The 27,568-nt window shown below is 42.7% G+C and overlaps 2 protein-coding genes across 5 annotated transcripts; one reads left to right on the forward strand and one right to left on the reverse strand.

Moving 5' to 3' along the window:
• Positions 1-10,816: 10,816 nt before the first annotated feature.
• Positions 10,817-21,141, forward strand: LOC129815348 (tribbles homolog 2-like). Of its 2 annotated transcripts, none has more exons than XM_055869078.1 (4): positions 10,817-11,101; positions 12,838-13,134; positions 17,360-17,652; positions 18,359-21,141. In XM_055869078.1, exons 2-4 carry the CDS (start codon positions 12,838-12,840, stop codon positions 18,828-18,830), a joined length of 1,062 nt encoding a protein of 353 aa, XP_055725053.1. In that variant the 5' UTR covers positions 10,817-11,101; the 3' UTR covers positions 18,831-21,141. The 2 variants fall into 2 exon arrangements, with proteins under 2 accessions (XP_055725053.1, XP_055725052.1); XM_055869077.1 differs by having other exon boundaries at positions 10,818-11,633.
• A 406-nt stretch (positions 21,142-21,547) lies between these two features.
• Positions 21,548-27,367, reverse strand: LOC129815349 (repressor of RNA polymerase III transcription MAF1 homolog). 3 transcript variants are annotated; one of them, XM_055869081.1, is made up of 8 exons: positions 27,156-27,367; positions 26,470-26,683; positions 26,127-26,255; positions 25,614-25,782; positions 25,084-25,205; positions 24,676-24,795; positions 23,790-23,879; positions 21,548-23,604 (listed from the first exon to the last, which is right to left on the reverse strand). In XM_055869081.1, the coding sequence occupies exons 2-8, from the start codon at positions 26,550-26,552 to the stop codon at positions 23,580-23,582; spliced, it is 738 nt and encodes a 245-aa protein (XP_055725056.1). In that variant the 5' UTR covers positions 26,553-26,683; positions 27,156-27,367; the 3' UTR covers positions 21,548-23,579. The 3 variants fall into 3 exon arrangements, with proteins under 3 accessions (XP_055725056.1, XP_055725057.1, XP_055725055.1); XM_055869082.1 differs by lacking the exon at positions 26,470-26,683; XM_055869080.1 differs by having other exon boundaries at positions 26,470-27,367.
• Positions 27,368-27,568: the final 201 nt, after the last annotated feature.

Raw genomic sequence — 27,568 nt, forward strand, 5'->3', positions numbered from 1 at the left:
CCTGGCTTGAAAAGATGTTTGTGGTGAGGTTGTGGATTCACTTGACACTTGCTAGCTTCTGGCCGAGTTTCCACAGCAGTTTTCTCTAAAACTAACGCGAGCAAGTAGTTAGTAGAAAAAGAAGAGTGAATGAAGCTGCTATAGCGAGCAGCCCCCTCTGTTGGCCAAAACAAGCACAACGCGATTGAGACGTCAACTGGTAGGCTCTGCTGCCCGGTCTTTCTTGCCACGTAAAATATTATTTCACTTTGCGGTCTGTTTTTAACGCACAGTTAAAAACGGGGACAGTCCCCGTTTTTGGTGGCCTGTCCCCGGGAAATGTCCCCGTTTTTAACTGTGAAAATGGGAGAGGAAAAAAAAACGGAAAATGGGGACGTCTGGTCACCCTAACTTGGATGTATTTCAATCTCACAAAATTATAGGCAAGACGCAAGACGCAAGATAGGATTCCAAACAGATGTAAATAACAAGTATTGCATATCCAGCAAGCTAGATAGCTAAGTTTACTACCAAACAGTGAGGAGAAACAATAATACAACAATTTACTGTTGTAAATCTCTAAAACTGAAGCTGGTTTTACTATAGAACATATTTGCCTAAGCATGCCTGATAGACATGGCTGTAGGTAGATACTGTCTACCTAACTATCTAGTCTCATTTGTACGGTCTGGTCACTGTGCAAAGGTTGAGAATTATGCCATATTTATTTCTTTTAGGCCAGATATTGTTGTAAATGTAATCTCTGTTCCTATGCACATGTATGCCTTTTCAACTAGTCAACCCTAATGTTAATTTTATGCTGGCACGGTTCAACAGTTGTTCAAACTGTACAATAGTGTAGAATTATTTTTGTTTTTTGTCTTACAGACAATACTGTGTAGTGCCTGGGCTTCTTTCTGGAGTGGATACAGAAACAGAATTCTTTGACCTGCGTGTGTCATTGTAGCAGAACTGTATCCCATGAACTATATCCCTCTCAAGGGATTAGACATTATGCAAGATTTCAAGCAGATGACTCATGAGGAGCTGAATGGCAGTTTGATCATGACAACACTCCTCCCACAGCTTTACAAGAATTCCCTGAACTTACTGTATGTTTCTTTGGAATGGTAATTTTATCATTAACACCTCTACTAGCATCTGCTGATCACGAATTCTCTTAGCTATTCTCTTATACCAAATAATGTGATTTAACCAAAGATTTTTGGTATCCATTACTGGGAGTTACAGGATAGGTACTGTTTGGTGTAGCACAGAGAATTTTCAACCAACCTTAGCAATGCCGTCTTCGTCCTCAATTCTGGGAAACAGGAGTCTCATTAAATGTCTGTGTCCAGTTGCAGGGGATCAGTTTGAGTTTAGAAAATGCTCCGTTATTAAAATAAATAAAAAAATTGGTCTATAAAGTAATCCAACAAAATGTGCGCCGCCATAGTGTCTATTTCAAGTCTTCAAGTGGCCCATTAGAAAGTCCAGGATCCAGTTGCAGAGGGAGGGGTTTAATCCCAGGGTCTTTAGTTTAGTGATGAGCTTGGAGGACACTATGGTTTTGAATGCTGAGTTGTAGTCAATGAATGTAGGTGTTCCTTTTGTCCAGGTGGCAAAGGGCAGTGTGAAATGCAAATGAGATTGCGTGATCTGTGGATCTGTTGGGGTGGTATGCGAATTAGAGTGGGTCCAGGGTGTCTGGGATGTGAGCCATGACCGGCCTTTCAAAGCATTTCATGGCTACAGATGTGAGTGCTATGGTGCGATAGTCATTTAGACAGGTTACACTGGTGTTCTTGGCCACAGAGACTATGGTGGTCTGCTTGAAACATGTAGGTATTACATACTGGGTCAGGGAGAGGTTGAAAATAGTAAAGACCCTTGCCAGAGCATGCTCTGAGTACGCACCCTGTTAATCCGTCTGGCTTTGCGGCCTTGTGAATGTTAACCTGTCTTACTCACATCGGCTATGGCGCGCGTGATCACACAGTCATCTGGAACAGCTGGTGCTCTCATGCATGGTTGAGTGTTGCTAGCCTCGAAGCGAGCATAGTAGGTATTTAGCTCGTCTGGTAGGCTTGCGTCTCTGGACAGCTCGGGGCTGGGTTTCTCTTTGTTATTCATGATAGTTTGCGCATGCCCTGCCACATCCAAAGAGCGTCAGAGTCGGTGTACTAGAATTCGATCTTGGTCCTGTATTGACGCTTTGCCTGTTGGATGGTTCGTTGGAGGCCGTAGTGGGATTTCTTATAAGTGTCCGGGTTAGTGTTCCGCTCATTGAAAGTGGCAGTCCTAGCTTTTAGCGCAGAGCGGATGTTGTCGCTTCATCAGACCACTTTGGTATTGAGCATGTCACTGGTACTTCTCGTTTGAGTTTTGTAAGCAGGAATTAGGATGATAGAGTTATGGTCAGATTTGCCAAATGGAGTGTGAGGGAGTGCTTTGTATGCATCCCGGTGTGTGGAGTAAAGATGATCTAGAGTTTTTTCGCCTCTAGTTGCACAGGTGACATGCTGATAAAAATGTGATTAAACGGATTTCAGTTTTCCTGCATTAAAGTAACCGGCCACCAGGAGTGTCGCCTCTGTATTTTCTTGTTTACTTATGGCCCTATACAGCTCGTTGAGTGCAGTCTTAGCACCAGCCTCGGTTTGTGGTGGTAAATAGACATCTACGAAAAATATAGATGAAAAGTCTCTTGGTAAATAGAATGGTCTACAGCTTATCATGAGGTATTCTAACTCAAGCGAGCAGAACCTCGAGACTTCCTCAATATTAGAGATCGTACACCAGCTGTTATTAACAAAGAGACACACACACACCCTCCCCTGAGCTTCCCGACACCACTGCTCTGTCCCGACGATATATAGAAAAACAGCTAGATTTTTATTTACCAGGTCCTTGTTCAGCCACAACTCTGAGAAACATAGGACATTACAGTTCTTCAGAACACGTCACCCCGCTCCTCCGCTCTCTCCACTGGCTTCCAGTTGAAGCTCGCATCCGCTACAAGACCATGGTGCTTGCCTACGGAGCTGTGAGGGGAACGGCACCTCAGTACCTTCAGGCTCTGATCAGGCCCTACACCCAAACAAGGGCACTGCGTTCATCCACCTCTGGCCTGCTCGCCTCCCTACCACTGAGGAAGTACAGTTCCCGCTCAGCCCAGTCAAAACTGTTCGCTGCTCTGGCACCCCAATGGTGGAACAAACTCCCTCACGACGCCAGGACAGCGGAGTCAATCACCACCTTCCGGAGACACCTGAAACCCCACCTCTTCAAGGAATACCTAGGATAAAGCAATCCTTCTGCCCCCCCCCCTTAAAAGATCTAGATGCACTATTGTAAAGTGGCTGTTCCACTGGATGTCATAAGGTGAATGCACCAATTTGTAAGTCGCTCTGGATAAGAGCGTCTGCTAAATGACTTAAATGTAAATGTAAATGTAAACACGTTGATAGGATAGTCTTGAAAGGAGCTTATCCCGGAGCTCATCCAGTTTATTCTCCAGTGATTGCACATACGCCAATAGAATAGAGGTGGATTATCCACTCTCTAAAGTAGTCTCGTCAGGCATCCCGCACGCCGGCATCTATAGGGCCGTCTCCTCCTTCTTCGAGTGTCGGGATTTGGGCCTGGTCCGAGATAATCAATATGTCATTCACTTCCGACTCATTGAAATTGAAGTCCTCGTCCAAATCGAGGTTAGTGATAGCTGTTCTGATGTCCAGCAGCTCTTTTCGGTCACAGATGGCAGAAACTTTATGTACAAAAAAAAGTTCAGCGCAAAAAAAAATACACTAAATACCACAATTCGTCTAGAGCCTGTAAAACAGGCGTAATTCCCTCCAGTGCCATTCTCAGCAAGTGAGTCATTATTAACCAAGAAATACCCAGCTAAAATACCCAGCTAAAATATCCAGCTAAGCCAAGAAACTTGCCAATTGCTTGGAGAGACTGAAGCAAACCTTTCTGACTTTCAGTTTCCTTCATGGTCAACACTTAAGAATATATATTGCATTGTTAGGGACGTGACTTCTTATTGAGAAATCTTTCACAAGAACTGCTCAACTCAGCATTTTCCACTTTGTTTGTTAATCGCTCACATTTAAATAAACAAATAAGGGGAAGGAATAGGGAAGTCCCTGTAATAGGTAATTGGATGTCATGGTATGTTACCAATGTGAGCGATTGAGTTGTACTCGCTTGGGTTTTTCTTCAATATTTCATTATGTAGTACACACTCTATGGAGTGCTTTCGCAATCCTTTAAGTTAAGCTATGCTACACCACCTGTAGCTAAAATCGTTAAAACTGTGAAAGCTTCTCCCCTTGACCATCTTCTGTTTCCCCCATATTGACATTCACAGGTTACACAGAGGCAGAATGTTGAGTGTTGAGGCAGGCTTCTAGGATTTGCAGTAAATTCCAGAAGACACTGGAGGGAGAGAGAATCTAAGCAACTGGGCCAGTAGGCACTGGGAAGCCCTGGTCGATAAAGGGGTCCAATTCCCTTTACACACACCCACACACACAGAGACACACACACACACACACAGCATCCGACTACGCCACATGTCAGACCGCCAACCAACCTGATCCTTTCAGAGGATTGCTCCACAGAGTAGAGTGCACACCAACTGTGCAACGATCTTAGCAGTCTGGGACGCTTCCGGGGCCACAGATGAGACAGGATCCTGTGTAACATGGTAACCTCTGAGTGGCCTTGAGATTGGGTTTACTATTGTATTGGTTGTGTGCACAAACATTGCATAGATGTTAACCTATTCAAAAAGAACAGGTCAAGAGAAGCATGACCATTCCTAGTGAAACGCTCTGGTTGCTAGCACTGACTGGCGTTTGACATTGATATGACTGACCTAGTAGCTCCACAGGCAGCAGCACACTACAATATGTAATGGAGTGTGGATTAGCCAGAGGTGGCAGTGCCCTTAAGCCTTCCTCCTTCCTTCAAGTGTTAGCAGACACTAAGCTCCCACCAGACAGAAGCATTCAATTCTGTCAATACCCGGAACAGCTGTTAGCCAAAACTACATGAGGGCGTAGGTTTAAAACGATCAAATGTCTCTGACGATTTGTTTAGGGGACAAAATATAAAGATGGGTTGTGTAAGGTTCATGAAATCTATTTAAAAAGGTATAGGCTCTGACTTGAGACTGTTGTTTACACGACAGCATTTTAAATTGTGTCACTCTTTAGAAATGGTTTGAACTGCCATTAAATGTAATGTGCAGGTAATACAGTAGGCACAAAGGACTGAAATCACAACTCTCTAGTCACTGAGCTAGAATAAAGAAATCAATAGGGACCGGTGATGGGGGAAGGCCTTGGGGATTTACCGCTTCCTCAAAGGGCAGGGCCCCTCCTTCGTGATTAGACATTAATGACCCATTAGAAACAAACTGAAATACACAAACTGTGCCTCCCTACACAATATACAAACACCCACGGCCCTGCTATGTGTTGTGGAGCTGCTCCACTGTGTAACGGCTGTCGTCCTCCTCTTCTGATGAGGAGAAACGAGAAGGATCGTAGGACCAATGCGCAGCGTGGTAAGTGTCCATAATGTTTATTTTCAGACAATAAACTGAACACTACAAAATACAAAACAATAAACGTGAAACGAACGAAACCGAAACAGTACCGTGTGGCGACAAACACTAACACGGAAACAAACACCCACAACCCAAAAGTGAAACCCAGGCTACGATTGACAGCTGCCTCTGATTGAGAATCATACCAGGCCGAACACAAAACCCCAACATAGAAAAACACACATAGACTGCACACCCCAACTCCCGCCCTGACCATACTAAATAAAGACAAAACAAAGGAAATAAAGGTCAGAACGTGACACACTGTACCACAGTCAGCAGTAAGAAGTGTTAAAGGACAGTCATAATGTAACCCGACACCTACAACTTCTGATCTGTAAAGAGATTAGATCTCAAAGCAAATCAAATTTTATTGGTCACATACACATGGTTAGCAGATGTTAATGCGAGTGTAGCGAAATGCTTGTGCTTCTAGTTCTGACAGTGCAGTAATATCTAATAGGTAATCTAACAATTCCCAACAACTACCTAATACACACAAATCTAAATGGGGTGAATGAGAATATGTACATTTAAATATATGGATGAGTGATGGCCGATCGGCAAGATGCAATAGATGGTATAAAATAGCACATATATGATATGAGTAATGTAAGATGTGTAAACATTATTAAAGGGGCATTATTTTAGCAGATGTTATTTTGGGTGTAGCGAAATGCTTGTGGTAGCGTCTTGGAGCAGCCTCTGTGATAAGTTCAATTGCCCTGGGGTGGTGCGAACAAAGGATCGAATTCGCGAAAGTCGTATTCCTGTTCGTAATGCTGGTGAGTTCCACCACTCTGATATCCAAAAGTTATTTCCGGCTGTAATAACACAAAAAACGTTCTGGGCTAATATTGTAAGAAATAAGACACAAAAAAATCTAAAATATTGCAAAGTTGCTTTGGAGCTAGAAGCTGAGCTGCCATGTCTGTCGGTGCCATCTTTCCCAGCTCATTAGATCTCAGTGTCGAATGAGGTGGAGGTCTGTTAAAACTTCTTATGGCTGAGATCCTGCTAACGGGATTGATATGACAACAACTAGTGAAAGTGCAGGGCGCCAAATTCAAACAACAGAAATCTCATAATTAAAATTCCTCAAACATACAAGTATTTCCCACCATTTTAAAGATACACTTCTTGTTAATCCCACCACAGTGTCCGATTTCAAATAGGCTTTACGACGAAAGCACCACAAATGATTATGTTAGGTCAGCGCCAAGTCACAGAAAAACACAGCCATTTTTCCAGCCAAAGAGAGGAGTCACAAAAAGCAGAAATAGAGATAAAATGAATCACTAACCTTTGATGATCTTCATCAGATGACACTCATAGGACTTCATGTTACACAATGCATGTATGGTTTGGTCAATAAAGTTCATATTTATATTAAAATAATCTCAGTATACATTGGCGCATTATGTTCAGTAGTTCCAAAAACATCCAGTGATTTTGCAGAGAGCCACAACAATTTATAGAAATACTCATCATAAATGTTGATGAAAATACAAGTGTTATACATGGAACTTTAGATAAACTTCTCCTTAATGCAACTGCTGTGTCAGATTTCAAAAAAGCTGTACCAAAAAAGCACACCATGCAATAATCTGAGTACAGCGCTCAGAGACCCAAACAAGGCAAACAGATATCCGCCATGTTGTGTAGTCAACAGAAGTCAGAAATAGCATTATAAATATTCACTTACCTTTGATGATCGTCATCAGAATGCACTCCCTGGAATCCCAGTTCCACAATAAATGTTTGATTTGTTCGATAAAGTTCATAATTTATGTCCAAATACCTTGTTTTTTGTTCGCGCGAGCAGACGAAAAGTCAAAAGGTTCCGTTACAGTCCGTAGAAACATGTCAAACGATGTATAGAATCAATCTTTAGGATGTTTTTATCATAAATCTTCAATAATGTTACAACCGGAGAATTCCTTTGTCTATAGAAATAAAATGGAACTCAAGCTAACTCTCACGTGAACGCGTATGGTCACCTCGTGGCTCTCTGCCAGACCTCTGACTCATTCCCCTCTCATTCGCCCCCACTCACAGTAGAAGCATCAAACAAGGTTCTAAAGACTGTTGACATCTAGTGGAAGCCTTAGGAAGTGCAATATGACCAATATCCCACTGTATCTTCGATAGGCAATGAGTTAAAAACCTACAAACCTCAGATTTCCCACTTCCTGGTTGGATTTTTTCTCAGGTTTTTGCCTACCATATGAGTTCTGTTATACTCACAGACATCATTCAAACAGTTTTAGAAACTTCAGTGTTTTCTATCCAAATATACTAATAATATGCATATCTTAGCTTCTGGGACTGAGTAGCAGGCAGTTTACTCTGGGCACCTCTGGGCACCATATTCATCCAAGTTACTCAATACTGCCCCCAGCCATAAGAAGTTAAAGCACGGGTAGTTACAGTCAACAGGGCTGAATGGGTCCCAATACAAAAAAGGCCTGGATGAAGAAATCACAGAGATCACTCAGAGAGGTGGGGTGCAGCCTCAGGAAAGACCATAAGGGACAGCAGCAGCAGAGTGTAGCCTCTTATAAACTGAGTGGTTCGAGTCCTGAATGCCGATTGGCTGACGGCCATGGTATATCAGACCGTATACCATGGGTATGACAAAACATGTATTTTTTCTGCTATAATTACGTTGGTAGCCAGTTTATAATAACAATTAGGCACCTTGGGGTGTTGTGATATATGGCCAATATACCACGGCTAAGGGCTGTGTCCATAAGAACAGCCCTTAGCCGTGGTATATTAGACATATACCACACCTCCTCAGGCCCTATTGCTTAATTATAATTCAATCTAGAAAGAGGCATATATGAGGCATATATTAACAGAACCTAGCTAATTGAATCTCCTCTTCATTGAAAGGCTAGAGGAAGGTGGCAGGTACTTTGTTGCTCCTACTTCAAGGGACAAATCTTTAACATGATTAATAAAAGAGCAAACCAGATGGCATCTTCGGGTTAAGTGAATAAGTGAATCAAAGTATGAAGCTTTATTTGAACTGTTCTGTTTATTTAAATTAGTTTTTTATTTTTTATTTGCCGCTTTCTGTTTTTTTAAATCTGTCTGTCAATCTATTTAATTGTCTTTCAGATAAATGGGCTATAACTAAAGTAGAAGCTTTGTCAACTGTCCTTGGGTTGCCTGAAAACAGGAGCACAGTCAGAGCAGCAGGTACCGCCTGCCTGAGAAGAACACCACTGTCTAACTTGTTTATGCAAAAAGGACCTGTCGCTACAATGGAATTTCTGCTTTCGTAATCTCCTGCAATGCTCTGGCCATGCCAGAGCGAGGCCAGGCCAAGTATGGTTGGCTCTGCTGTTATTTATTTTCCTGGCCGCAGTTAAGAAGTCCTGCCGATGTTTTCCCTAACAGAGAAACATCCACCACAAAAGCTGTGTGATGATGAAATACCCCAAACTTGCCCTTTTCTTTCCACTGACTGAATCCCGATTACAGTAGTGGGAACAGACCTGATTTCTGGAAGCGTCTGTCTGTTGTGAATGCCAGGAACTTCACTGTACTGCTCTCTGTGGTCTGATAGTTGAAGGGCCAAACTCCAAAGGAGCCACGGAAACCCCTAGAAGCACTGCTAATCCAATTACCCACAGACATATAAGCTATAGCCTCTTTGTAAACTAGGCTAATTCTGAGCTAGCCCCCTCACGTATGCAACTGACATGGATGGACAGCAAGTGACCTCCAAACCCAGTAGTGGTGGCACCCTATCAGTTATGATAGCAATCTCTTGAAAAGACATGGCTGGAGCGAATATCCACTTGACAGGGAGCCCCATTGCCTCCAGTCGCCATGACATTTTGTTTCATAGGTTACCAAGACAGCCATGTCTACATAACTCCAACATCAGGCCACGCCACTGCACTATTCACAAATGGCTATTTATTGGAATAAGACAGTTTTTGGTTTATCATTGCACTATTCACAGACTGCTATGTTCCCAACACAAATTATGGTGTTTCATAATCCTTCCATGTCAGTGTTGATACAGAGGGTGATTCATTCAACATCAAACTGTGACTCTCAGAGGGCAGAGTTAATGTAGGGAGATTGAGGCAGCAGGCAGGCAGGGGGAGAAATGCTCCCAGAGAATATTTAGGGATATTTAGTGCTGTCAAGTTACATTGCGAAGACTGACAATTTCACGGCTGTAGCCTCAGGCAATGTCTCTAGCAGTAATGCAGCACTGTGTGTGCGGCTGAAATGTTTCCATTTTAAGGCAAAAATGATCTCTGACTCCCACTCATAGGGCTGTCTAGAAGTCACCATGGCACAGGCACAGGAAGCTGCCCTCACCCACACGCTTACACACACTTACACACACAAACACACACACCATCTGACTCCACACCAGTACTGAAGCAGTACATCCTCTCTTTGGTCACACAAAGACATGACTTTGAAGGGATCATTTATCAATTATTTTTCACATGTGCAACTCAAGCACAAGCTCAGGCCATTAAAAGCTGTCTGTGCAGAACTAATGAACATTGACATGAATAATGTGAAATGCTCCTCTGTGTGTGTGTAAGTGATGCATACCGGGGGAAGTTATATCAATAGTTGGACAAAAGGCCTTGCCCACTTAATTTCCATCCTTTTCGAACTTTGTCATCAATGTTAGGCAATCTTTTCCTGATACTTGCAATGTGTTGAACATAGATAGCTAACGATAATGCTCTTCTAATTTTGAAATCCATTTCTCTCCTTCTCCATGGTTGCAACATCAAACAGACATTTTATAACCCATAATAACCCAAACCATTTGCATGGCATCCAGAGAGCATACATTGTGAGAAATGTTGCAATACCATTACTGCTATTGAGTCATGGGAGGGGTGTGGCAAACCCTGTCCAACATATAGTTGGGTTTATAGTGACATGTTTTCTGTTATTAAATAACATTCCCAATGTCCTTTTGGACAAATTAAATTACATGTACCAACTCTGGCATGTGGACACAATTGTTTAGAAAACGTGTGGTCAGAGGAAATGTGGATGTTGTCACAGAATTACTATATAGCCAATGACATGCAACACACCTTGTTGTACGATTATTTTGTTCCATGTGTAAACTGCACGAGTGACTATTGCGAGGTTCACCCGCCGATGTCGTCAAACCAGGGGGTGGAGCTACGATGTTGCAATCATGCTCAGTTGCGCATTATCAACTTCACTGCTGTAACAGAAAGGATATTTGAAGCCACTGCGCTCTCGGGTCTATTCTCAATCAGACGGGCAGTCGGTGGGGGCACGTCTGATTAGAAATCTACTTTTTAGGGACTCAATTGACACATTAAAGGATTACTTCGCAAGTGACCAAATAAGGGAACGTGTAGCCTACTCTTCCCTATGACCAATAATTATTTATTATACGAGGTTCCATACTTTGGACGAGTATGCTCTTTTTTTACATTATTGTGCAAGACCCTTTAAACAACTTTAAAGGTTTGTGTTTTCTCTGTTTATAAAAAGTTTCTAAGGTTTTCTAATAACCTCCGATTTAGAAAACCTGTCATCGCAAGGAAAAACGTTCGATACACAAGTCGCTGCCACACAGCGGGAATAAGGACAAAAGCATCTGTACCAACAACACAGGCGGTGTTGCTGCCACACTTCAAAGCGAAATAACCTGTTAAATGTGTCAATGACTTTCATACATATTCTGCTTTGGCTAAGTGAACAGACATCCTGAGCAAGAACCAACGAAAACTAATTTGAACTATTATGCATACATAGTTCATTTGTAACTGTTTAAGTTAAAGACTCCCTTGAACCACTAGGCTATTTATTTTATAAAGGAAGAATAACTTTTGTCTGAAGCTCTCCAACCTCTGGTTTCCTCTACACCACGTGTGTTTTTGCTGAGCTTACTGCACATTTCGTGTTTCTTGACAAGCAAAGCACTACACACGAAGCTGGAGTTACCATACCATTGTTCTGTTTTGAAGAGCGGACCCCTTTGTCTTCCACAGCCAAGGTAACAGTTGTTCATATTTTTCGCCCAACCTCAAAGTATCCATGTTTTTATCATTAGGTTACAGTTGAAGGGGTTGCTTGTAGTCCCGACTCGTATTGAGAATTCATTGATTTTTAACGTGTAGGCAGGCCTATGTTGTGAAACAATAAGGTTCAACTTTAGAAAGTGATGGTGCAACTCTTCCTACGAGTCACGACCTACCACTCCTCGCAGCCGGAGTATGTCTATCGCAACATTGTATTCCCCTCCCGCACACTGGTTTCTCGGAATGGCGCACTGTTCTGACCATTTTCACCCGGTTCAACAAATATTTATTTTGACTAATAACATGACCCCACATGTGACCTCTCGTGTTTTTAATGGCAATTTATCATGGTTATAATGGCAATTTATCATATTTTTTTACCTGAACTTCTGGCGTTATTTGGTGCTTTCAAAACAACTGAACTCGGAAAAAACTAGGTCAACTCAAGACCTCTGATCTTCAGAAAGTCAGTGCTCTAGAAAGATGCCCCAGATTCGGACTTGGAATTCCGAGTTGGATGAATATTCAAAAGATTTTCCCTGTCGCGAGGTCGTTATTTTCAAGTTCCCAGTTGTCTTGAACGCTCGGAAGTCGGATATTTCCGCGTTCCCAGTTGTTTTGAACGCGGCATTAGAGCAATCTAATGGAAACCTGACGTCACTTTCATGACGTTTGCCCATGATCTTATTTGGGTGGCTGTGAATGACTCACTGAGTCACAGCCACATTTCGAAAGAGACAGACAGTAATTTGAGTAATGCATAGCCTATTACAGGCAACACTGCTCATCAGTTGAGACTCCATGGCGTCATCCAAGTTCTTTTTAACCTATTATTTGGCACTGTTTAATGGTGGATATGATTCACATGTCTGCTATTCAAGATTCCCTTGTCACAGATGCATTGTGTGTGTGTGTGTGTGTGTGTGTGTGTGTGTGTGTGTGTGTGTGTGTGTGTGTGTGTGTGTGTGTGTGTGTGTGTGTGTGTGTGTGTGTGTGTGTGTGTGCACACTAATAAAAAGGGGATTTGCAGACACCAAGTTCTTCCAGCTAGTTCTGTCACTATGTATTTGAAATGTTGTCTTTATGTAACATGCATTTTCAGTGTATCCAATCTGTGGTTTAGTCACATCCTAGGCATAGCTCAATGAAACCTACTAAAACAACTTATGTGACTTTCAGATGAGTGTGAACATCTCCTCGCCCGCCGCGGCACCTACTCGTCCCCTGCGGCTGAAGCGGCTGGAGCTGGACGACCCGCAGGATGACACGGAAGCGCTGAAATGCAAGCGTCCCCGGCTGAGCCTTCCACCCTCGTCCCCTGGCCTGGCCCCCTGCCTGAGGCCCCTGAGCCACAGCCCAGACTCCGACCAGCACTGTGTGTCCTGCATTGGGCCCTACGTCCTGCTAGAACCCACAGAGGGGACAGAGACCTACAGGGCCTTCCACAGGGTTACGGAGCAGGAGTACACCTGCAAGGTATGTATTATAGCCTGCCCAATCACAGTATGGCTCCCGAGTGGCGCAGTGGTCTAAGGCACTGCCATAGTTGAGTATAGTCCCTGGTTCGAATCCAGGCTGTATCACATCTGGCCGTGATTGGGAGTCCCATAGTGCAGCGCATAATTGGCCCAGCGTTGTCCGGGTTTGGCTGTGGTAGGCCGTCATTGTAAATAAGAATTTGTTAACTGACTTGCCTAGTTAAAGGTTAAATATAACAAAATAGTGGTGTACTGCAGTTTCACGGGGCCCCTGCAAGGGCCCCCAATATGCACTGAGGAACTCTTTCCATGACAGCCTGACCAGGTAAAAGCTATGATATCTTACTAATGTTACCTGTTAAATCCACTTCAATCAGTGTATTTGAAGGGGAGGAGACAGGTTAAAGAAAGATTTTTAAACCTTGAGACAATTGAGACATGGATTGTGTAGTTTCCCATGTGTATAAAGAATGGCCCACCACCCAAATGACATCCAGCCAATTGACACAACTGTAGGCCAGCATCCCTGTGTAATGCTTTCGATCCCTTGTAGAGTCCATGCCCCAACAAATTGATGCTGTTTTGAGGGCAAAGGTGGTGCAACTATATATTAGGAAGGTGTTCCTAATGTTTTGTACTGTGTGTGTGTGTGTGTGTGCTCTGAACAAAAAAAATAAAGACAATATGTAAAGTGTTTCACAAGCTGAATTAAAGATCCCAGAAATGTTCCATATGCACAAAAAGCCTCTTTCTCTAAAATGTTGTGCACAAATTTGTTTACATCTGTTAGTGAGCATTTCGCCTTTGCCAAGATAATCCATCCACCTGACAGGTGTGGTATATCAAGAAGCTGGTTAAACAGCATGATCATTACAGGTTCACCTTGTACTGGGGACTATAAAAGGCCACTCTAAAATGTGCAGTTTTGTCAGACAACACGATTCCACAGATGTCTCAAGTTTTGAGGGATGCTGACTGCAGGAATGTCCACCAGAGCTGTTGGGAGAGAAGTTAAATGTTAATTTCTCTACCATAAGCCGCCTCCCACGTCTTTTGGGAGAATTTGGCAGTAGGTTCAACCGGCCTCACAACCGCAGACCGCATGTAACCACGCCAGCCCAGGACCTCCACATCCGGCTTCTTGACCTGCGGGATCGTCTGATACCAGCCACCCGGACAGCTGATGAAACCGAGGAGTATTTCTGTCTGTAATAGAGCCCTTTTGTGTGGGAAAACTAATTCTGATTGGCTGGGCCTGGCTTCCTAGTTGGTGGGCCTGGCTCCCTAGTTGGTGGGCCTGGCTCCCAAGTGGGTTGGCCTATGCCCTCCCAGGCCCACCCATGGTTGCGCCCCTGCCCAATCATGCGAAATCCATAGATTAGGGCCTAATTCATTTATTTCCTTATATGAACTGTAACTCAGTAAAATAATTGAAATTGTTGTATTTATATATTTTTGTTCAGTGTCTACACTGTCGACATGCCTTAAAATTAAAGGATTCGGCTATTTCAGCCACAAACCGTTGCTAACAAGTGTATAAAATCAATCACACAGCCATGCAATCTCCATAGACAAACATTGGCAGTAGAATGGCCCCTACTGAAGAGCTCAGTGACTTTCAACGTGGCACCGTCATAGCATGCCACCTTTCCAACAAGTCAGTTCGGCAAATTTCTACTCTGCTAGAGCTGCCCGGTCAACTGTAAGTGCTGTTATTGTGAAGTGGACATGTCTAGGAGCAACCGCAAAGTGGAAGACCACACAAGCTCACAGAAGGGGAATGCTGAAGCATGTAGCATGTAAAATATATTTTAAAAATAAATATTGTCTGTTCTTGGTTGCAACACTCACTACTGATTTTCCAAACTGCCTCTGGAAGCTACATCAGCACAATAACTGTTTGTCAGGAGTGTCATAAAATAGTTTCCCATGGCCAAGCAGCGGCACACAAGCCTAAGATCACCATGTGCAATGCCAAGTGTCAGCTGGAGTGGTGTAAAGGTCACCGCTATTGGACTCTGGAGCAGTGGAAATGCATTCTCTGGAGTGATGAATCACGCTTCACCATCTGGCAGTCCGACTGAGAAATCTGGGTTTGGCGGATACCAGGAGAACACTATATAGTTTGGAGGAGGCGGAATAATGGTCTGGGGCTGTTTTTCATGGTTTGGGCTAGGCCCCTTAGCTCCAGTGAAGGGAAATCTTAACGGTACAGCATACAATGACATTCTAGACAATTATGTGCTTCAACTTTGTGGCAACAGTTTGGGGAAGGCCCTTTCCTGTTTCAGCATGACAAACCCCCGTGCACAAAGCAAGGTCCATACAGAAATGGTTTGTGGAAGAACTTAACCGGCCTGCAAAGAGCCCTGACCTCAACCCTATTAAATCCCTGGGATGAATTGGAATGCCGACTGCGAGCGAGGCCTAATCACGAAGCATCACTGCCCAACCTCACTAATGCTCTTGTGGCTGAATGGAAGCAAGTCCATGCAGCAATGTTCCAACATCTATTGGAAATAATGGATGCTGTTATAGCAGCAAAAGGGGGACCAACTCCATATTAATGGCCATTATTTTGGAATGGGAGATGGGAGAACCTTCCAGAAGGACAACCATCTCTGCAGCACCCCACCAATCAGGCCTTTTATGGTAGCCACTCCTCAGTAAAAGGCACATGACAGCCCTCTTGGAGTTTGCCAAGAGGCACGATTCTCTGGTCTGATAAAACCAAGATGGAACTCTGGCCTGAATGCCAAGTGTCAAATCTGGAGATAACCTGGCAACATCCCTACGGTGAAGCATGGTGGTGGCAGCATCATGCTGTGGGGATGTTTTTCAGCGGCAGGGACTGGGAGACTAGTCAGGATCGAGGGTAAGATGAACATCGCAAAGTACAGAGAGATCCTTGATGAAAACCTGCTCCAGGACCTCAGACTGGGGCGAGGGTTCACCTTCAAACAGTACAATGACCCTAACCACACAGCCAAGACAAGGCAGGATTGGCTTCAGGACAAGACTCTGAATGTCCTTGAGTGGCCCAGCCAGAGCCCGGACTTGAACCCGATCAAACATCTCTGGAGAGACTTGAAAATAGCTGTGCAGCAACGCTCCCCATCCAACCTGACAGCTTGAGAGGATCTGCAGAGAAGAATGGGAGAAACTCCCCAAATACAGGTGTGCCAAGCTTATAGCACCATACCCAAGAAGACTCGAGGCTGCAATCACTGCCAAAGGTGCTTCAACAAAGTACTCAGTAAAGGGTCTGAATACTTATGTAAATGTGAATTCAGTTTTATACTTTAAATACATTTGCAAAATGTCTAAACCTGTTTTTGCTTTGTCATTATGGAGTATTGTGTGTAATTGATGAGGGGGATAAACCAATATAATCAATTTTAGAATAAGGCTATAACGTAACAAAATGTGGAAAAAGTCAAGGGGTCTGAATACTTATCGAATGCACCATATATCTATGTAAAGTTTTTTTGAGGGGGTGTCACAGCCAACATACAGAAACATATGTAATTGTATAGCTAATCTAATAATATTGTAAAGTGGCTGTTCCACTGGATGTCATAAGGTGAATGCACCAATTTGTAAGTCGCTCTGGATAAGAGCGTCTGCTAAATGACTTAAATGTAAATGTAAATGTAATATTCTACACATTTTGCCATGAGGCTGAGGGGAAAATGGAGCAGTTTTACAGTTAATTTCCTGTAATAAAAGGTATTTTTTTGCCATGGCTTATGTGTTTGGGGGGGGGGGGGGTTGGCAGCCCTGCCTTGTGGGGGTGTGTGGTTCCAGTGATGGAGTGGCGTGCGCAATGAGCATTCTGTGTTGGCTTAGTCCAATCATTCAATTGTCACTACTGGCTTATAGCAGGGTTTCCCAAACTTGGTCCTGGGGTCTCCCTGGGTGCACATTTCTGGCTTTTGCCAAAAACCAAAACGTGCACCCAGGTGGGGCCCCAGGACAAAGTTTGGGAAACCTTAGCTTACAGTGAAGTTGACCTATACACATATCCTTTTGGTGTGACTTTATTTGACAACGAGTTCACTCGAGTGGGTACATTACCCTCAGTGGGTACATTACCCTCAGTGGGTACATTACCCTCAGTGGGTACATTACCCTCAGGAGAAGACATTCATATAGTTTGTAATTTGACCATGACCTTATGAACTATGACCTCTAACCTAACTCTACCCCATCTCCACTACCAGGTGTTCTCTATGAGGCGGTACCAGGAGTTCATCGCCCCCTACGTCCGCCTGCTGCCCCACGACAACATCTGCCGCATCGCCGAGGTGATAACAGGCGAGCACAGCGTCTTTGTCTTCTTTCAGCGCAACTACGGCGACATGCACTCGTACGTGCGCACATGCAAGCGGCTCCAGGAGGAGGAGGCGGTGCTTCTCTTCCGCCAGATGGCGGTGGCGGTGGCACACTGTCATGAGCATGGGGTGGTCCTGCGCGACCTCAAGCTGCGCAAGTTTGTCTTCGTAGACCAGCAGAGGTTAGTAGTTTATGCGCTTCTTTTAAAGTGGCAATCAGCAGTTGAAACGATAACAAAGCTCCTCCCCACCCGTTTCAGTAAAAAGCTGAGGGATTAATAAATGTAACGACTAACCATATATTGTATAAATATTCTAGTTTTAAACATGTTTTGAGGCTATACAGTGTTTGTTTATATTGACTTTGTTTGCTATCATTGGAGTAAAACAGGCTATTATTTTGGGTTCTGATGGGATAAGTTATATTCTTCAAGAATAAATTAATCTGGTTGCCCCTTAATTAACTTAACCTAATTTTAGCTGAGGGACATGGTCATTGGGGGTTCTGTTTGCAGGTTGGATTGACTTACATAAGTGACTGAGACGTGGCCCAAATTCGTCATCTAAATGTTTACTTGAGACACAACAGCCAGGCATATGTGGACTAAGTTCAGTTGCATTATGTCACTGCTAAATTTGGCCATTTAGTTAAGAAACTGTCAAAATGGCACTAAAGCTCCTCATGATGCCTTTATCACACCATCATAACAGCTATGTCATATGACTAGGGCTATATTTCTCCCACCCCGTAAACACAGGTGTCATTCCAGACAGAGTTATGTAAGGTGTATTATGCACCATGGATGAATAATACAAAGCAGAAAACATGTCGCACCATGGGGGTAGGATGATGACTCAATATCTCTCTCTGGTTCTCCTTCCTTTCAGGACCAAGCTTGTTCTTCAGAACCTGGAAGACTCCTGTCTGCTCCACGGGGACGACGACTCTCTTACGGACAAGCACGGCTGCCCAGCCTACGTGGGCCCCGAGATCCTCAACTCACACCACTCGTACTCAGGGAAGGCTGCTGATGTCTGGAGCATGGGCGTGGTGCTGTACACCATGCTGGTGGGTCGCTACCCGTTCCAGGATGTGGAACCTGCCGCTCTCTTTAGTAAGATCCGCCGGGGGACCTTCACAGTGCCAGAGTCGCTCTCGGTGCGGGCTAAGTCGCTGGTGTGCTGCATGCTGCGTAAAGCACCCTTGGAGAGACTGGAGGCCTCAGAATTGCTGCTCCACCCGTGGCTGAACTGTTCCAATAACACAACACCTCCCAACATGCACCTCAACCCCAGGAACTGCACTGACCAAGTGGTCCCCAACTACACAGAAGATACTAAGGACACAGGCTGTTTCTAGAATAAAAATAAAAATGTCCTCTGTCCCAGTGATGCAAGTAGAGCAGTATCATCTCCATAGAGGGACTACTGGTAATGCAGGGTTTTTTCCTACCTGACACTTAAGAAACATAACATAGTCATATGGCGTTACATATTTCCAAAGTAAACCTCTTATGCTAATGTCTAACTGCAGTTTGGTATCAAAGCAGTCAAAGCTTTGTTAATCTGTTGTTAGACATTAGCATGTATAGATGTTGAAGTTGTGCTTTTGAAGAAGTTGTGAACGTGTTATGCAGGGCCCTTAATCCAAATTGTTACCAAATGTATTATATAGTTCGGTGTCATGAAGCATGTATTTGTTTAGGTAGTAACATTGCGGTTACACAAAGCAGTAACTACTAACTACTGGATCTCCTGGCCACGTGTAACAGACGCCTCCTTCGAGTTAGATGTATATCTGCTTGTCAAGGGTCCAATGCAGTTATTTCCACACTGCAGTGTAACCTCAAGAAAAGCGCTTTTCAACAGCTACTCGACTATTGTCCTTTAACCAATGTAAATTGTTTTGATGACTCAATGGGAATAACAGGTGAAAACAGTCCTCGAGATCCCTTGCCCCATATAGAAGCAGACTGTCTAGCATTATTCCCTTTTTGCTGGAAGCAGTAATTTGACCCATTTTTGATTGTGAGCAACTCCGTTGGGAACACTAAATTGAAGCTGTATACTGAACAAAAATGTAAACGCAACAATTTCAAAGATTTTACTGAGTGACAGCTCATAGAAGGAAATCAGTCAACTGAAATAAATAAATTTGTCCCTAATCTATGGATTTCACATGACTGGGCAGGGGCGCAGGAGGAGCCCACTGCGGAGCCAGGCCCAGCCAATCAGAATTAGGTTTTCCCCACAAAATAGCTTAATTACAGACAGAAATAGTCCTCAGCACCCCCTCCCCCCTCAGACGATTCCACAGGTGAAGAAGCCGGATGTGGAGGTCCTGGGCTGGCGTGGTTACGAGGTCTGCGGTTCTGAGGCCGGTTAGACGTACTGCCAAATTTTCTAAAATGACGTTGGAGGCGGCTTATGGTAGAGAAATTAAAATTCAATCTCTGGCAACAGCTCTGTTGGACATTCCTGCAGTCAGCATGCCAATTGTACATCTGTGGCGTTGTGTGACAAAACTGCATTTTATTGTTCTCAGCAGCAGGTGCACCTGTGTTATCATCATGCTGTTTAATCAGCTTATTGATATGCCACAAAGGAGAAATGCTCACCAACAGGGATGTAAACAAATTTGTGCACAAGATTTGAGAAAAGCATTTTGTCTTATGCAAAATGTCTGGGATCTTTTATTTCAGCTCATGAACTGTAACATGTATTTAACTAGGCAAGTAAGTTAAGAACAAATTGTTATTTACAATGACAGCCTACCCCGGCCAAACCCGGACGATGTTGGGCCAATTGTGCACATGAAACATGTGATCTTCTTTACATGTTGCGTTTTTATTTTTGTTCAGTAAATATCTGACAGGACTGATGCCTGATGCCTCTGAACTTGACAAAATCCTAGAATACTTGAAGCACGTTTTGTGCCTTTGTGTGTGTGTGTGTGTGTGTGTGTGTGTGTGTGTGTGTGTGTGTGTGTGTGTGTGTGTGTGTGTGTGTGTGTGTGTGTGTGTGTGTGTGTACTGTTGTTTACATATTTGATTGACAAATCTGGATTGTTTCAACCATTAAAGTGCCTTGTTTTCATAACCACAGTTTGTTGTAGACCCCCTCCCCTCTCTTATATCCCTATCAGAAGTTCACCAAGCTTTTCTTTACCAAAGAATTAAGCTACCCTCAGTTATTACGTATGGTGTGATGATCCAGGTTTAGTGAGCTGTGATTCAGTGATAGTTCAGCGTGGTGTCCTAGATCCCTAGACAAGTGTCGTCGTCATGACCTCAAGCGTGAGTTAATGTCCATAGTATATAGTGCAGTGGGTTAGATCCTGAAAGATACAGTGCTGTAGTGTACTTTAAACACCCATATAATGGTGAGTCTGTTTCGTATCTGTTGACCTGAACAAAGGCATCACATACATTACACAGTAATGTGTGGTGTTAGTCGTGATGCCTGCATGCAGTTCGCTAACCCTAAATAGATCTCAGATCCTACTTCACTATGCCATAGATCTTGTGAGACTTTAAATACATTTTTATATATATTTATATATGATGCAAAGGAAAGTACACTACATTTGTTTTTCTTAGGTTGGAGGGTTGTGGATGTACTTATGTAAAAGTATTGTCATTTTCCAGTAAAAATAAATCCTTCAAACGGTTTGCCAATAAATGTTTTTTGTTATAAGACCAAACTTTGTCGTTGGAGATTGTAACAAACTTGTTCATTACCCAATCTCTATTTCTGTTTTCAGGGTCAGATAAATATTATTTAAATCTACAAACCCACAGAACTTGATTCAGCTTTGATCAATACTAGGATGTACAGGGGACCTGAATATTATCAAGAGTAGCGTACAAGGACAGAGGTTATGACCAATTCATATTAAAGAAATCTATGATTATTGCTACTGTTCACAATTTATAGTACTGATCTACTAGCTAGTCCCAAACCCTGTACTGGTTGGATTACACCAATTTTGAAAGGAAAACAAATCTCACCCAAGTTTTTCAAAAGAATTACACATCTACATGATTTAATCAGTGTAATAAAAACAGGGAAGCGAGGCAGTTTTAGTCAAGACCTTTATTGTACATGGTGAGTTGGTGACAAATCAAATGGATACAAGTTTAGTGAAATAAAACCAGAAGTATGAGGTCTTGTAAGCTGCCAGTCATTAGCACAAGACTAAAATAAATGTGCCAATGATGCAAGAGTTAGCCGACTTCCGCAACAATATTATCTCGCTTCTTAGTATTTAATTGGACCATATCATCCGGAAGTTGGAGGCAATAAGCCTGCATGTCCTTGCCATGACAACCACCTTATTTTTACACATGGGCCACATTGAACAAATCAGTGTTGAAAGTCTAAAACAGCTGCTCTGTAGACAAAGATAATCAACAAGAAAATGTGCGCACAATTGGCCCAGCATTGTCAGGGTTAGAGTTTGGCCGGGCTAGGCCATCATTGTAAATAAGAATTTGTTCTTAACTGACTGTAGACATGTCTACCTGCACAAAGTATGTTTGTCAAAAGTCAATATGTTGATAACTTAGGATGTTGTTGACATTTGAAATCAAATTCAGGAATAGGTTTGTGGTTTCAACGTCACTAGAGGCAGATATATATACATCACATAGAAGGGACAAGATGAAACTTTACAATACCTACTGTATCATTCTACCATTTTGTACCTAATGTACGAAGGATATGAGCCTTTCACATTTTACTTATACAAAAACGGGCAAGAGCAAGACGTATGCCACATACAGTAACACTGTCCAGCTGGTAGTCAATAGGACAACCAAAATACTGATACAGGAGCTGTGACCATTGAAAGATGACTAAGCAACCACTCACTACTGAGCCTAAATAGGTAGCCTTGCTCTTCAGTCCACCCATTAGTCACAAATGCATTATTGCATATTCAGTACATGCTTAATTTGATCAGGAATGTTGGACCATAGGCATCACTGATCTCTACAGGGAGTTTTTGCAGTGGAAATTATAAATCAGACGTTTAGATTTGTCTTGAGACTAAGTCTAAAATTACATTTCAAAATGCCACACAGGGGGCACCGCTCTAACTAAACACACAAAAAAATGCTTAAACTAAAGCAATACCTAAAAAAGGCTTTAAGTTATATTAAAATACAAGATATGTAAATTCAAACAGTATACTCTACAAGCAGAGTTTGTACTACATATGAGAAGTCACATGTCACACAAGTCCTTAAAACACACCATGGAATTGAGAATCAAGACTAGATTCTGGGGTGCTTTTGGAACAGATATGCAGCAAAATCGTATTATCGCTGGCTTGACCCATAAAACTATAGACTGCACTTGTCGCTAAATAAAAACAAATAAACAATTGTAGGCTTGAGTAGCATTGGTATGGAAGGCAGAACATCACCAAGAGGCAGACTGATTCAAGCTGTTATATGACTTTTCCATCAGCTGAGATTGAAATGACAGTATTGTTTGGCCATCGGCAAACAGCAGTTTTATGGATGTAGCTACAGTGGAGGACACCTAAATTGAGTCTGCCCCCTGGTGTTCAAACATGCGCTCAAGCATGCAGTCTGAGAATGGTCCTATACCTAAACCTTGAGTGCCAATTTGGTATGAGAACAGCTCACACTTTGGAATGGTAAAGCTTGAAAAACATAATAAAAATCAAAAACTTTGCTTAATTAATGCATTATCAAAACCAGCATAGAGAATGTGAAATATGTTGCAAATTAATGAGTGCCAGGACATGCTCTAATACCAGGTCAAACACACCAAACAAAGCTTTTGCTTCTGATAAACAAGGTAAGGAGAACGTAGCGATGGAAAATTGAAATGATAAACACAAATAAATGGGAATAATCCTCATCTGAACATGAGTAACAGATCTCCAAGCTCATAGTCTGATTTCCGCAGTAAAATACAGTGAGGTTCACCACACAAAGTCAGAGAAAAAAAACAGAAGTAAAACCCCAACACGAAATATGATGAGTTTTAGATGAGTTGTAAAATAAATGGTAGTGACGTGGGTACAGACAGACATCCAGTATACTGTCTGGTCCTGTATGAGACTGGGACTGGTGCTTCACTGGGCACACAGGGCACCATACCTGCCGATCGAAAAAAAAAAACATGGTTTAGATTAAAAGATTAGACAGACCCAAATGATGCAACCATGAACAGTACTAATTCAACATACAAAATAACTTGACACTTAAAAGAAAGTAAAACAGTTTCATGCTTTATCATATTTTAGGGTTTTCTATGAAGAATGCAGGCTGTGTGCCCTCTTTACCTATCTTCATCCATGTTCTCATAAAAATCTTCATCCAGCTCCAGGTCCAGTTCATTGCCAATGCCAGAGACCCGTGGTGCCATGAATAAACTAACACACGGGGACAAAAGCAAATGTTGCTCACTATAGACCACTTCAATGTATAAGCAATTATTTCAGGGATGGCATATAAGTATTTTGGACATTGGCCAGTAAACATTAAGATGTCACTGGTCTGGCTCATTTTCTACTAGCCCAGATTGAAAAGTACTAGCACGGGGCTAGCTTAATTTCTATCCCTTCTTCTTTGGCTATTTTGAATGACTGCCTAGGACACTTATACATGTATCCATTTAGCTTTGAGCAAAGTATTTATTGCTCCCGAGTGACGTGGCGGTCTAAGGCACTGCATCTCAGTGCTAGAAGCGTCACTACAGACCCTGGTTTGATTCCAGGCTGTATCACAACCGGCCGTGATTGGGAGTCTCATAGGGCGGCGCACAATTGGCCCAGCATTGTCAGGGTTAGAGTTTGGCCGGGCTAGGCCATCATTGTAAATAAGAATTTGTTCTTAACTGACTTGCCTAGTTAAATAAAGGTACAATTAAATAAATAAAATATTGTCAGTATGCAGTTATATTGTCTATGACCAACCATGTACAGATTATAAACAGATGATTTCCACTCAGATAAAAGAATACCATACCCATATAACTGACACCTCAAATGGACATTAGAAGTTAAAAGGGTATAGTTCACTCAAACACGTATTTTTTTATTTTGTTCATATGTCAACTGTTAATATTATCCCAAATAATTGTGTAGTCAGCAGTCAACTTTTCAAGGTGGAGTACTTTCAGTACAGAGGAAAAACGGTAGTGATGTGTTTTTCAGACTTCAGTCTTACCTGACCGAGCGGCATGTGAAGAAGACAATCCTCTTCAGCCTTGTGTTGTAGAAGAAATAGTTGAAGGACCACATGTTGCCCTCCTCTCCGTACGGGTCAGAGTCCAGGTCTGGGTTGTAGCTGCAACCTCCAAAACAATATGGCCTTTACATTCTTGTTTACAAATTGCATGTATGCCTCCCCTCAAGGGAAAACAAAATAACACAGAAAATGGATTATTGCTCTGTGAAAACAGTACCACTCCCCAAGACACTTGTCATATATCTGAAAGGATTGGATGGGTGTAAGCAATATGGTAGTGGCTCCACCTAGCACTCTGATGCTTGTGCCAGAGTTTCTAGTAATAGTTCTGCCAACTCCGGACCACACATACCCTCTCTATCGTTAAGAAAAAGTGGCGTTGCTCACCTGTAGATGTCACACTCGGTCAGGCAGATCTCAGCGTCGATGGCCTCCCACAGCTGGGGCTGAAGCAGACTATAATCCTCCCCGACCGCCGCCGACAGACTACTGTTCACCGCGTTGAACACCTGAAGTCACACACTATGTTAATAATGGCATACAAATGCATAACTTCCGTGTATATCCAGCCAGGTAAGAATTCAGCAAAGACTGTTCATGACTAGACATATAGTTTCAAGCACTGTGTGCTATACTTGACATTTTTTAGTTAATATGTTAGTCCCCTTGCGTAGCCTTTTGTCCTCCAGGTAATGGATTACAGTCTCATTCCATATAAGACCAGACAGGCTTTGGGTTGTGTACAAGCTGCCTCGGCACATCAAGCCCAATCAACTCATGCTGCTGTGTAGTGAAAGCCACAATGCAAAACCAGCAGAATATGGTGGTTCGGGTGTAAGCAATTCATAACAGCAACGCGAGGCATGTACAGGTACAGGCACTGTTGTGTAGGTAGGAGATGTTAAATAGATCCTCACCCAGTTAACGCTGGGCTCTCTGCTAAAGTCGTGGCTCTTCGTGCGGCTGAAGTCATAGTCGGGGCGGAAGGATTCGTTGAGGGTGGCGATCAGGTAAAAGAGGGTCTTCCTGCTGCACTTGTCAGAGAGAGGCCCTTCCCCCTCATCTCCACTCTGACTCTGGCTCAACCTGCAACCACAGCACAAAACCACAGACACACACTTGTTAGTGTTATGAACATGCTCAGTCCAAACTCGTTCATACTTGTAGTGCATTCTTGTCATTTGAACTGTGCTTGACAGGAACTACAGGATTCTTCTAGGTCTTCATGTGACCAGGCCATGGGCATTACATAATACAGATAGAAGTGTAATGACTAGAACATATTCAATTTACTATCACTATGTTATACATCTACTTTAGTGTGTGCTCTACATGCATTAGCTACATTTATCTACAAAACACTAACCATTTCTCCCCATTACTGAATAGACCTCTGAGTTCCTATGGTGTAGTGTGGACTGAAGTCTTACTTGTTGGGGCTTATTCCTGAGGACTGTGGAGGGGACAGGGCTTCCAGGACATGAGGCAGTCCCTCCTGACAGAACTGCTTGAACATCTGCTTGTCCTCGCCTGCCATCTTGCAAGAGTAGCTCTCGATCCTGAGAAAAGACAGAGCATGGTTCATCACATCATGGATACACTTAAACAAATTATGTGGTTGCTGAAAATCTATTTCCTGTGTAACACAGTTCAGTTACGTTAGATCTTCATAGTGAGGCAATGAAATGTTGGCCAATTCTGTGCAAATGTTGTCCATTTGTAGGTCTACATAGCAAATGGGCTATTGGCACCATGGACATGTTGATAACTTACCTTCCTATTATCTGACAGTCCCCCGTTTCAATGGTGAGTCTTGTGTTTATGGCTTCAAAACTAGAATTCTCCAGGAGTTTCATCTTGACAGTTTATTTATTTTTATTATGCAAAATATTAAGTGTTTAAAATGTATATACTCATCCCCTATGTAGCCCCTAGGCTTAGAGACGACCGTAAAGGCTGTCACCACCAGGAGGTCAGGTCGCCAATTCTGATAAACAAAATGACACTTGTCTTTTTCGCAATCATCTGTCTTACACGTTAGTTAGATATTTAACAATGGTCGTACGAATTTAACGAACCTAACAATTAACTATGCACTGGCCCACATCAAATAAACTCGGTCAAATGTGTCGTTCAAAAAACAGCGAACGCACAAACTTTTCAGGCCTTACTGTATCCAGCTGGAAACATTTCATGCAATAACAATGATTGCCTTGAATTTAAATACCTCCGACCACAGAGCTAACTGGCCGTGAAGATCCTCAGCTCGCGCGCACAAAACAGTTTGTTGTATCTAGCGCTCACTTAATGCAATAGCAAAGTAATCAATTTCAATCACAAACTTTAAATTAAATATTGCATGATTAATTTACGGATGATGTAAAGATCTTTGTCGAGGGCTTATGGCACTTATATGTCTGATAAAAATGTCTTCCTTTTTACTGTGAAATTTCCAATACCTGCCATTAAATAAACTGAAATTAGATAGACAGTTCTTCATCCCAGCTTTTGTATCAGAATTTGAAGAGAAATCCCAGGCTTCTCGAAGCCTTTCGCCTTCGCTATGCACCTGAATTTGTCTGTAAAAACGGCAACCCAGTTTAGATGTTTTGATCCTTCCTCAATGTAACTGCACTTCCTTCTTCTCTCCAAGGCCAGTTCCTCTTTTACCGGATTTTTCCTCGAGAGGGCGCCATGGGGGCCAGATAAACATGCAAAGACGTAGCTAGTTATTATAACACCCCCTTGCTCATCGTCCAGCTACAGACTTTCACTTGCGTTAGTTAGCTAGTTAAAACACACACACACATATATTTAAATTACTAAAATACGTATTGGGCTATATGGATATCATTAAACGGCAGTATGTCAT

Source organism: Salvelinus fontinalis, chromosome 18 (assembly GCF_029448725.1).
Source record: "Salvelinus fontinalis isolate EN_2023a chromosome 18, ASM2944872v1, whole genome shotgun sequence".
NCBI lineage: Eukaryota > Metazoa > Chordata > Actinopteri > Salmoniformes > Salmonidae > Salvelinus > Salvelinus fontinalis.

Coding starts and splice junctions, on each gene's coding strand:
- LOC129815349 (XM_055869081.1), bottom strand. CDS start 26,552: ATGAAACTCCTGGAGAATTCTAGTTTTGAAGCCATAAACACAAGACTC. Junction 25,783..26,126: donor TCAGGAATAAGCCCCAACAA/GTAAGACTTCAG, acceptor CTGTGGTTGCAG/GTTGAGCCAGAGTCAGAGTG. Junction 24,796..25,083: donor ACCGAGTGTGACATCTACAG/GTGAGCAACGCC, acceptor TGGAGGTTGCAG/CTACAACCCAGACCTGGACT.
- LOC129815348 (XM_055869078.1), top strand. CDS start 12,838: ATGAGTGTGAACATCTCCTCGCCCGCCGCGGCACCTACTCGTCCCCTG. Junction 13,135..17,359: donor AGCAGGAGTACACCTGCAAG/GTATGTATTATA, acceptor CTCCACTACCAG/GTGTTCTCTATGAGGCGGTA. Junction 17,653..18,358: donor GTCTTCGTAGACCAGCAGAG/GTTAGTAGTTTA, acceptor CCTTCCTTTCAG/GACCAAGCTTGTTCTTCAGA.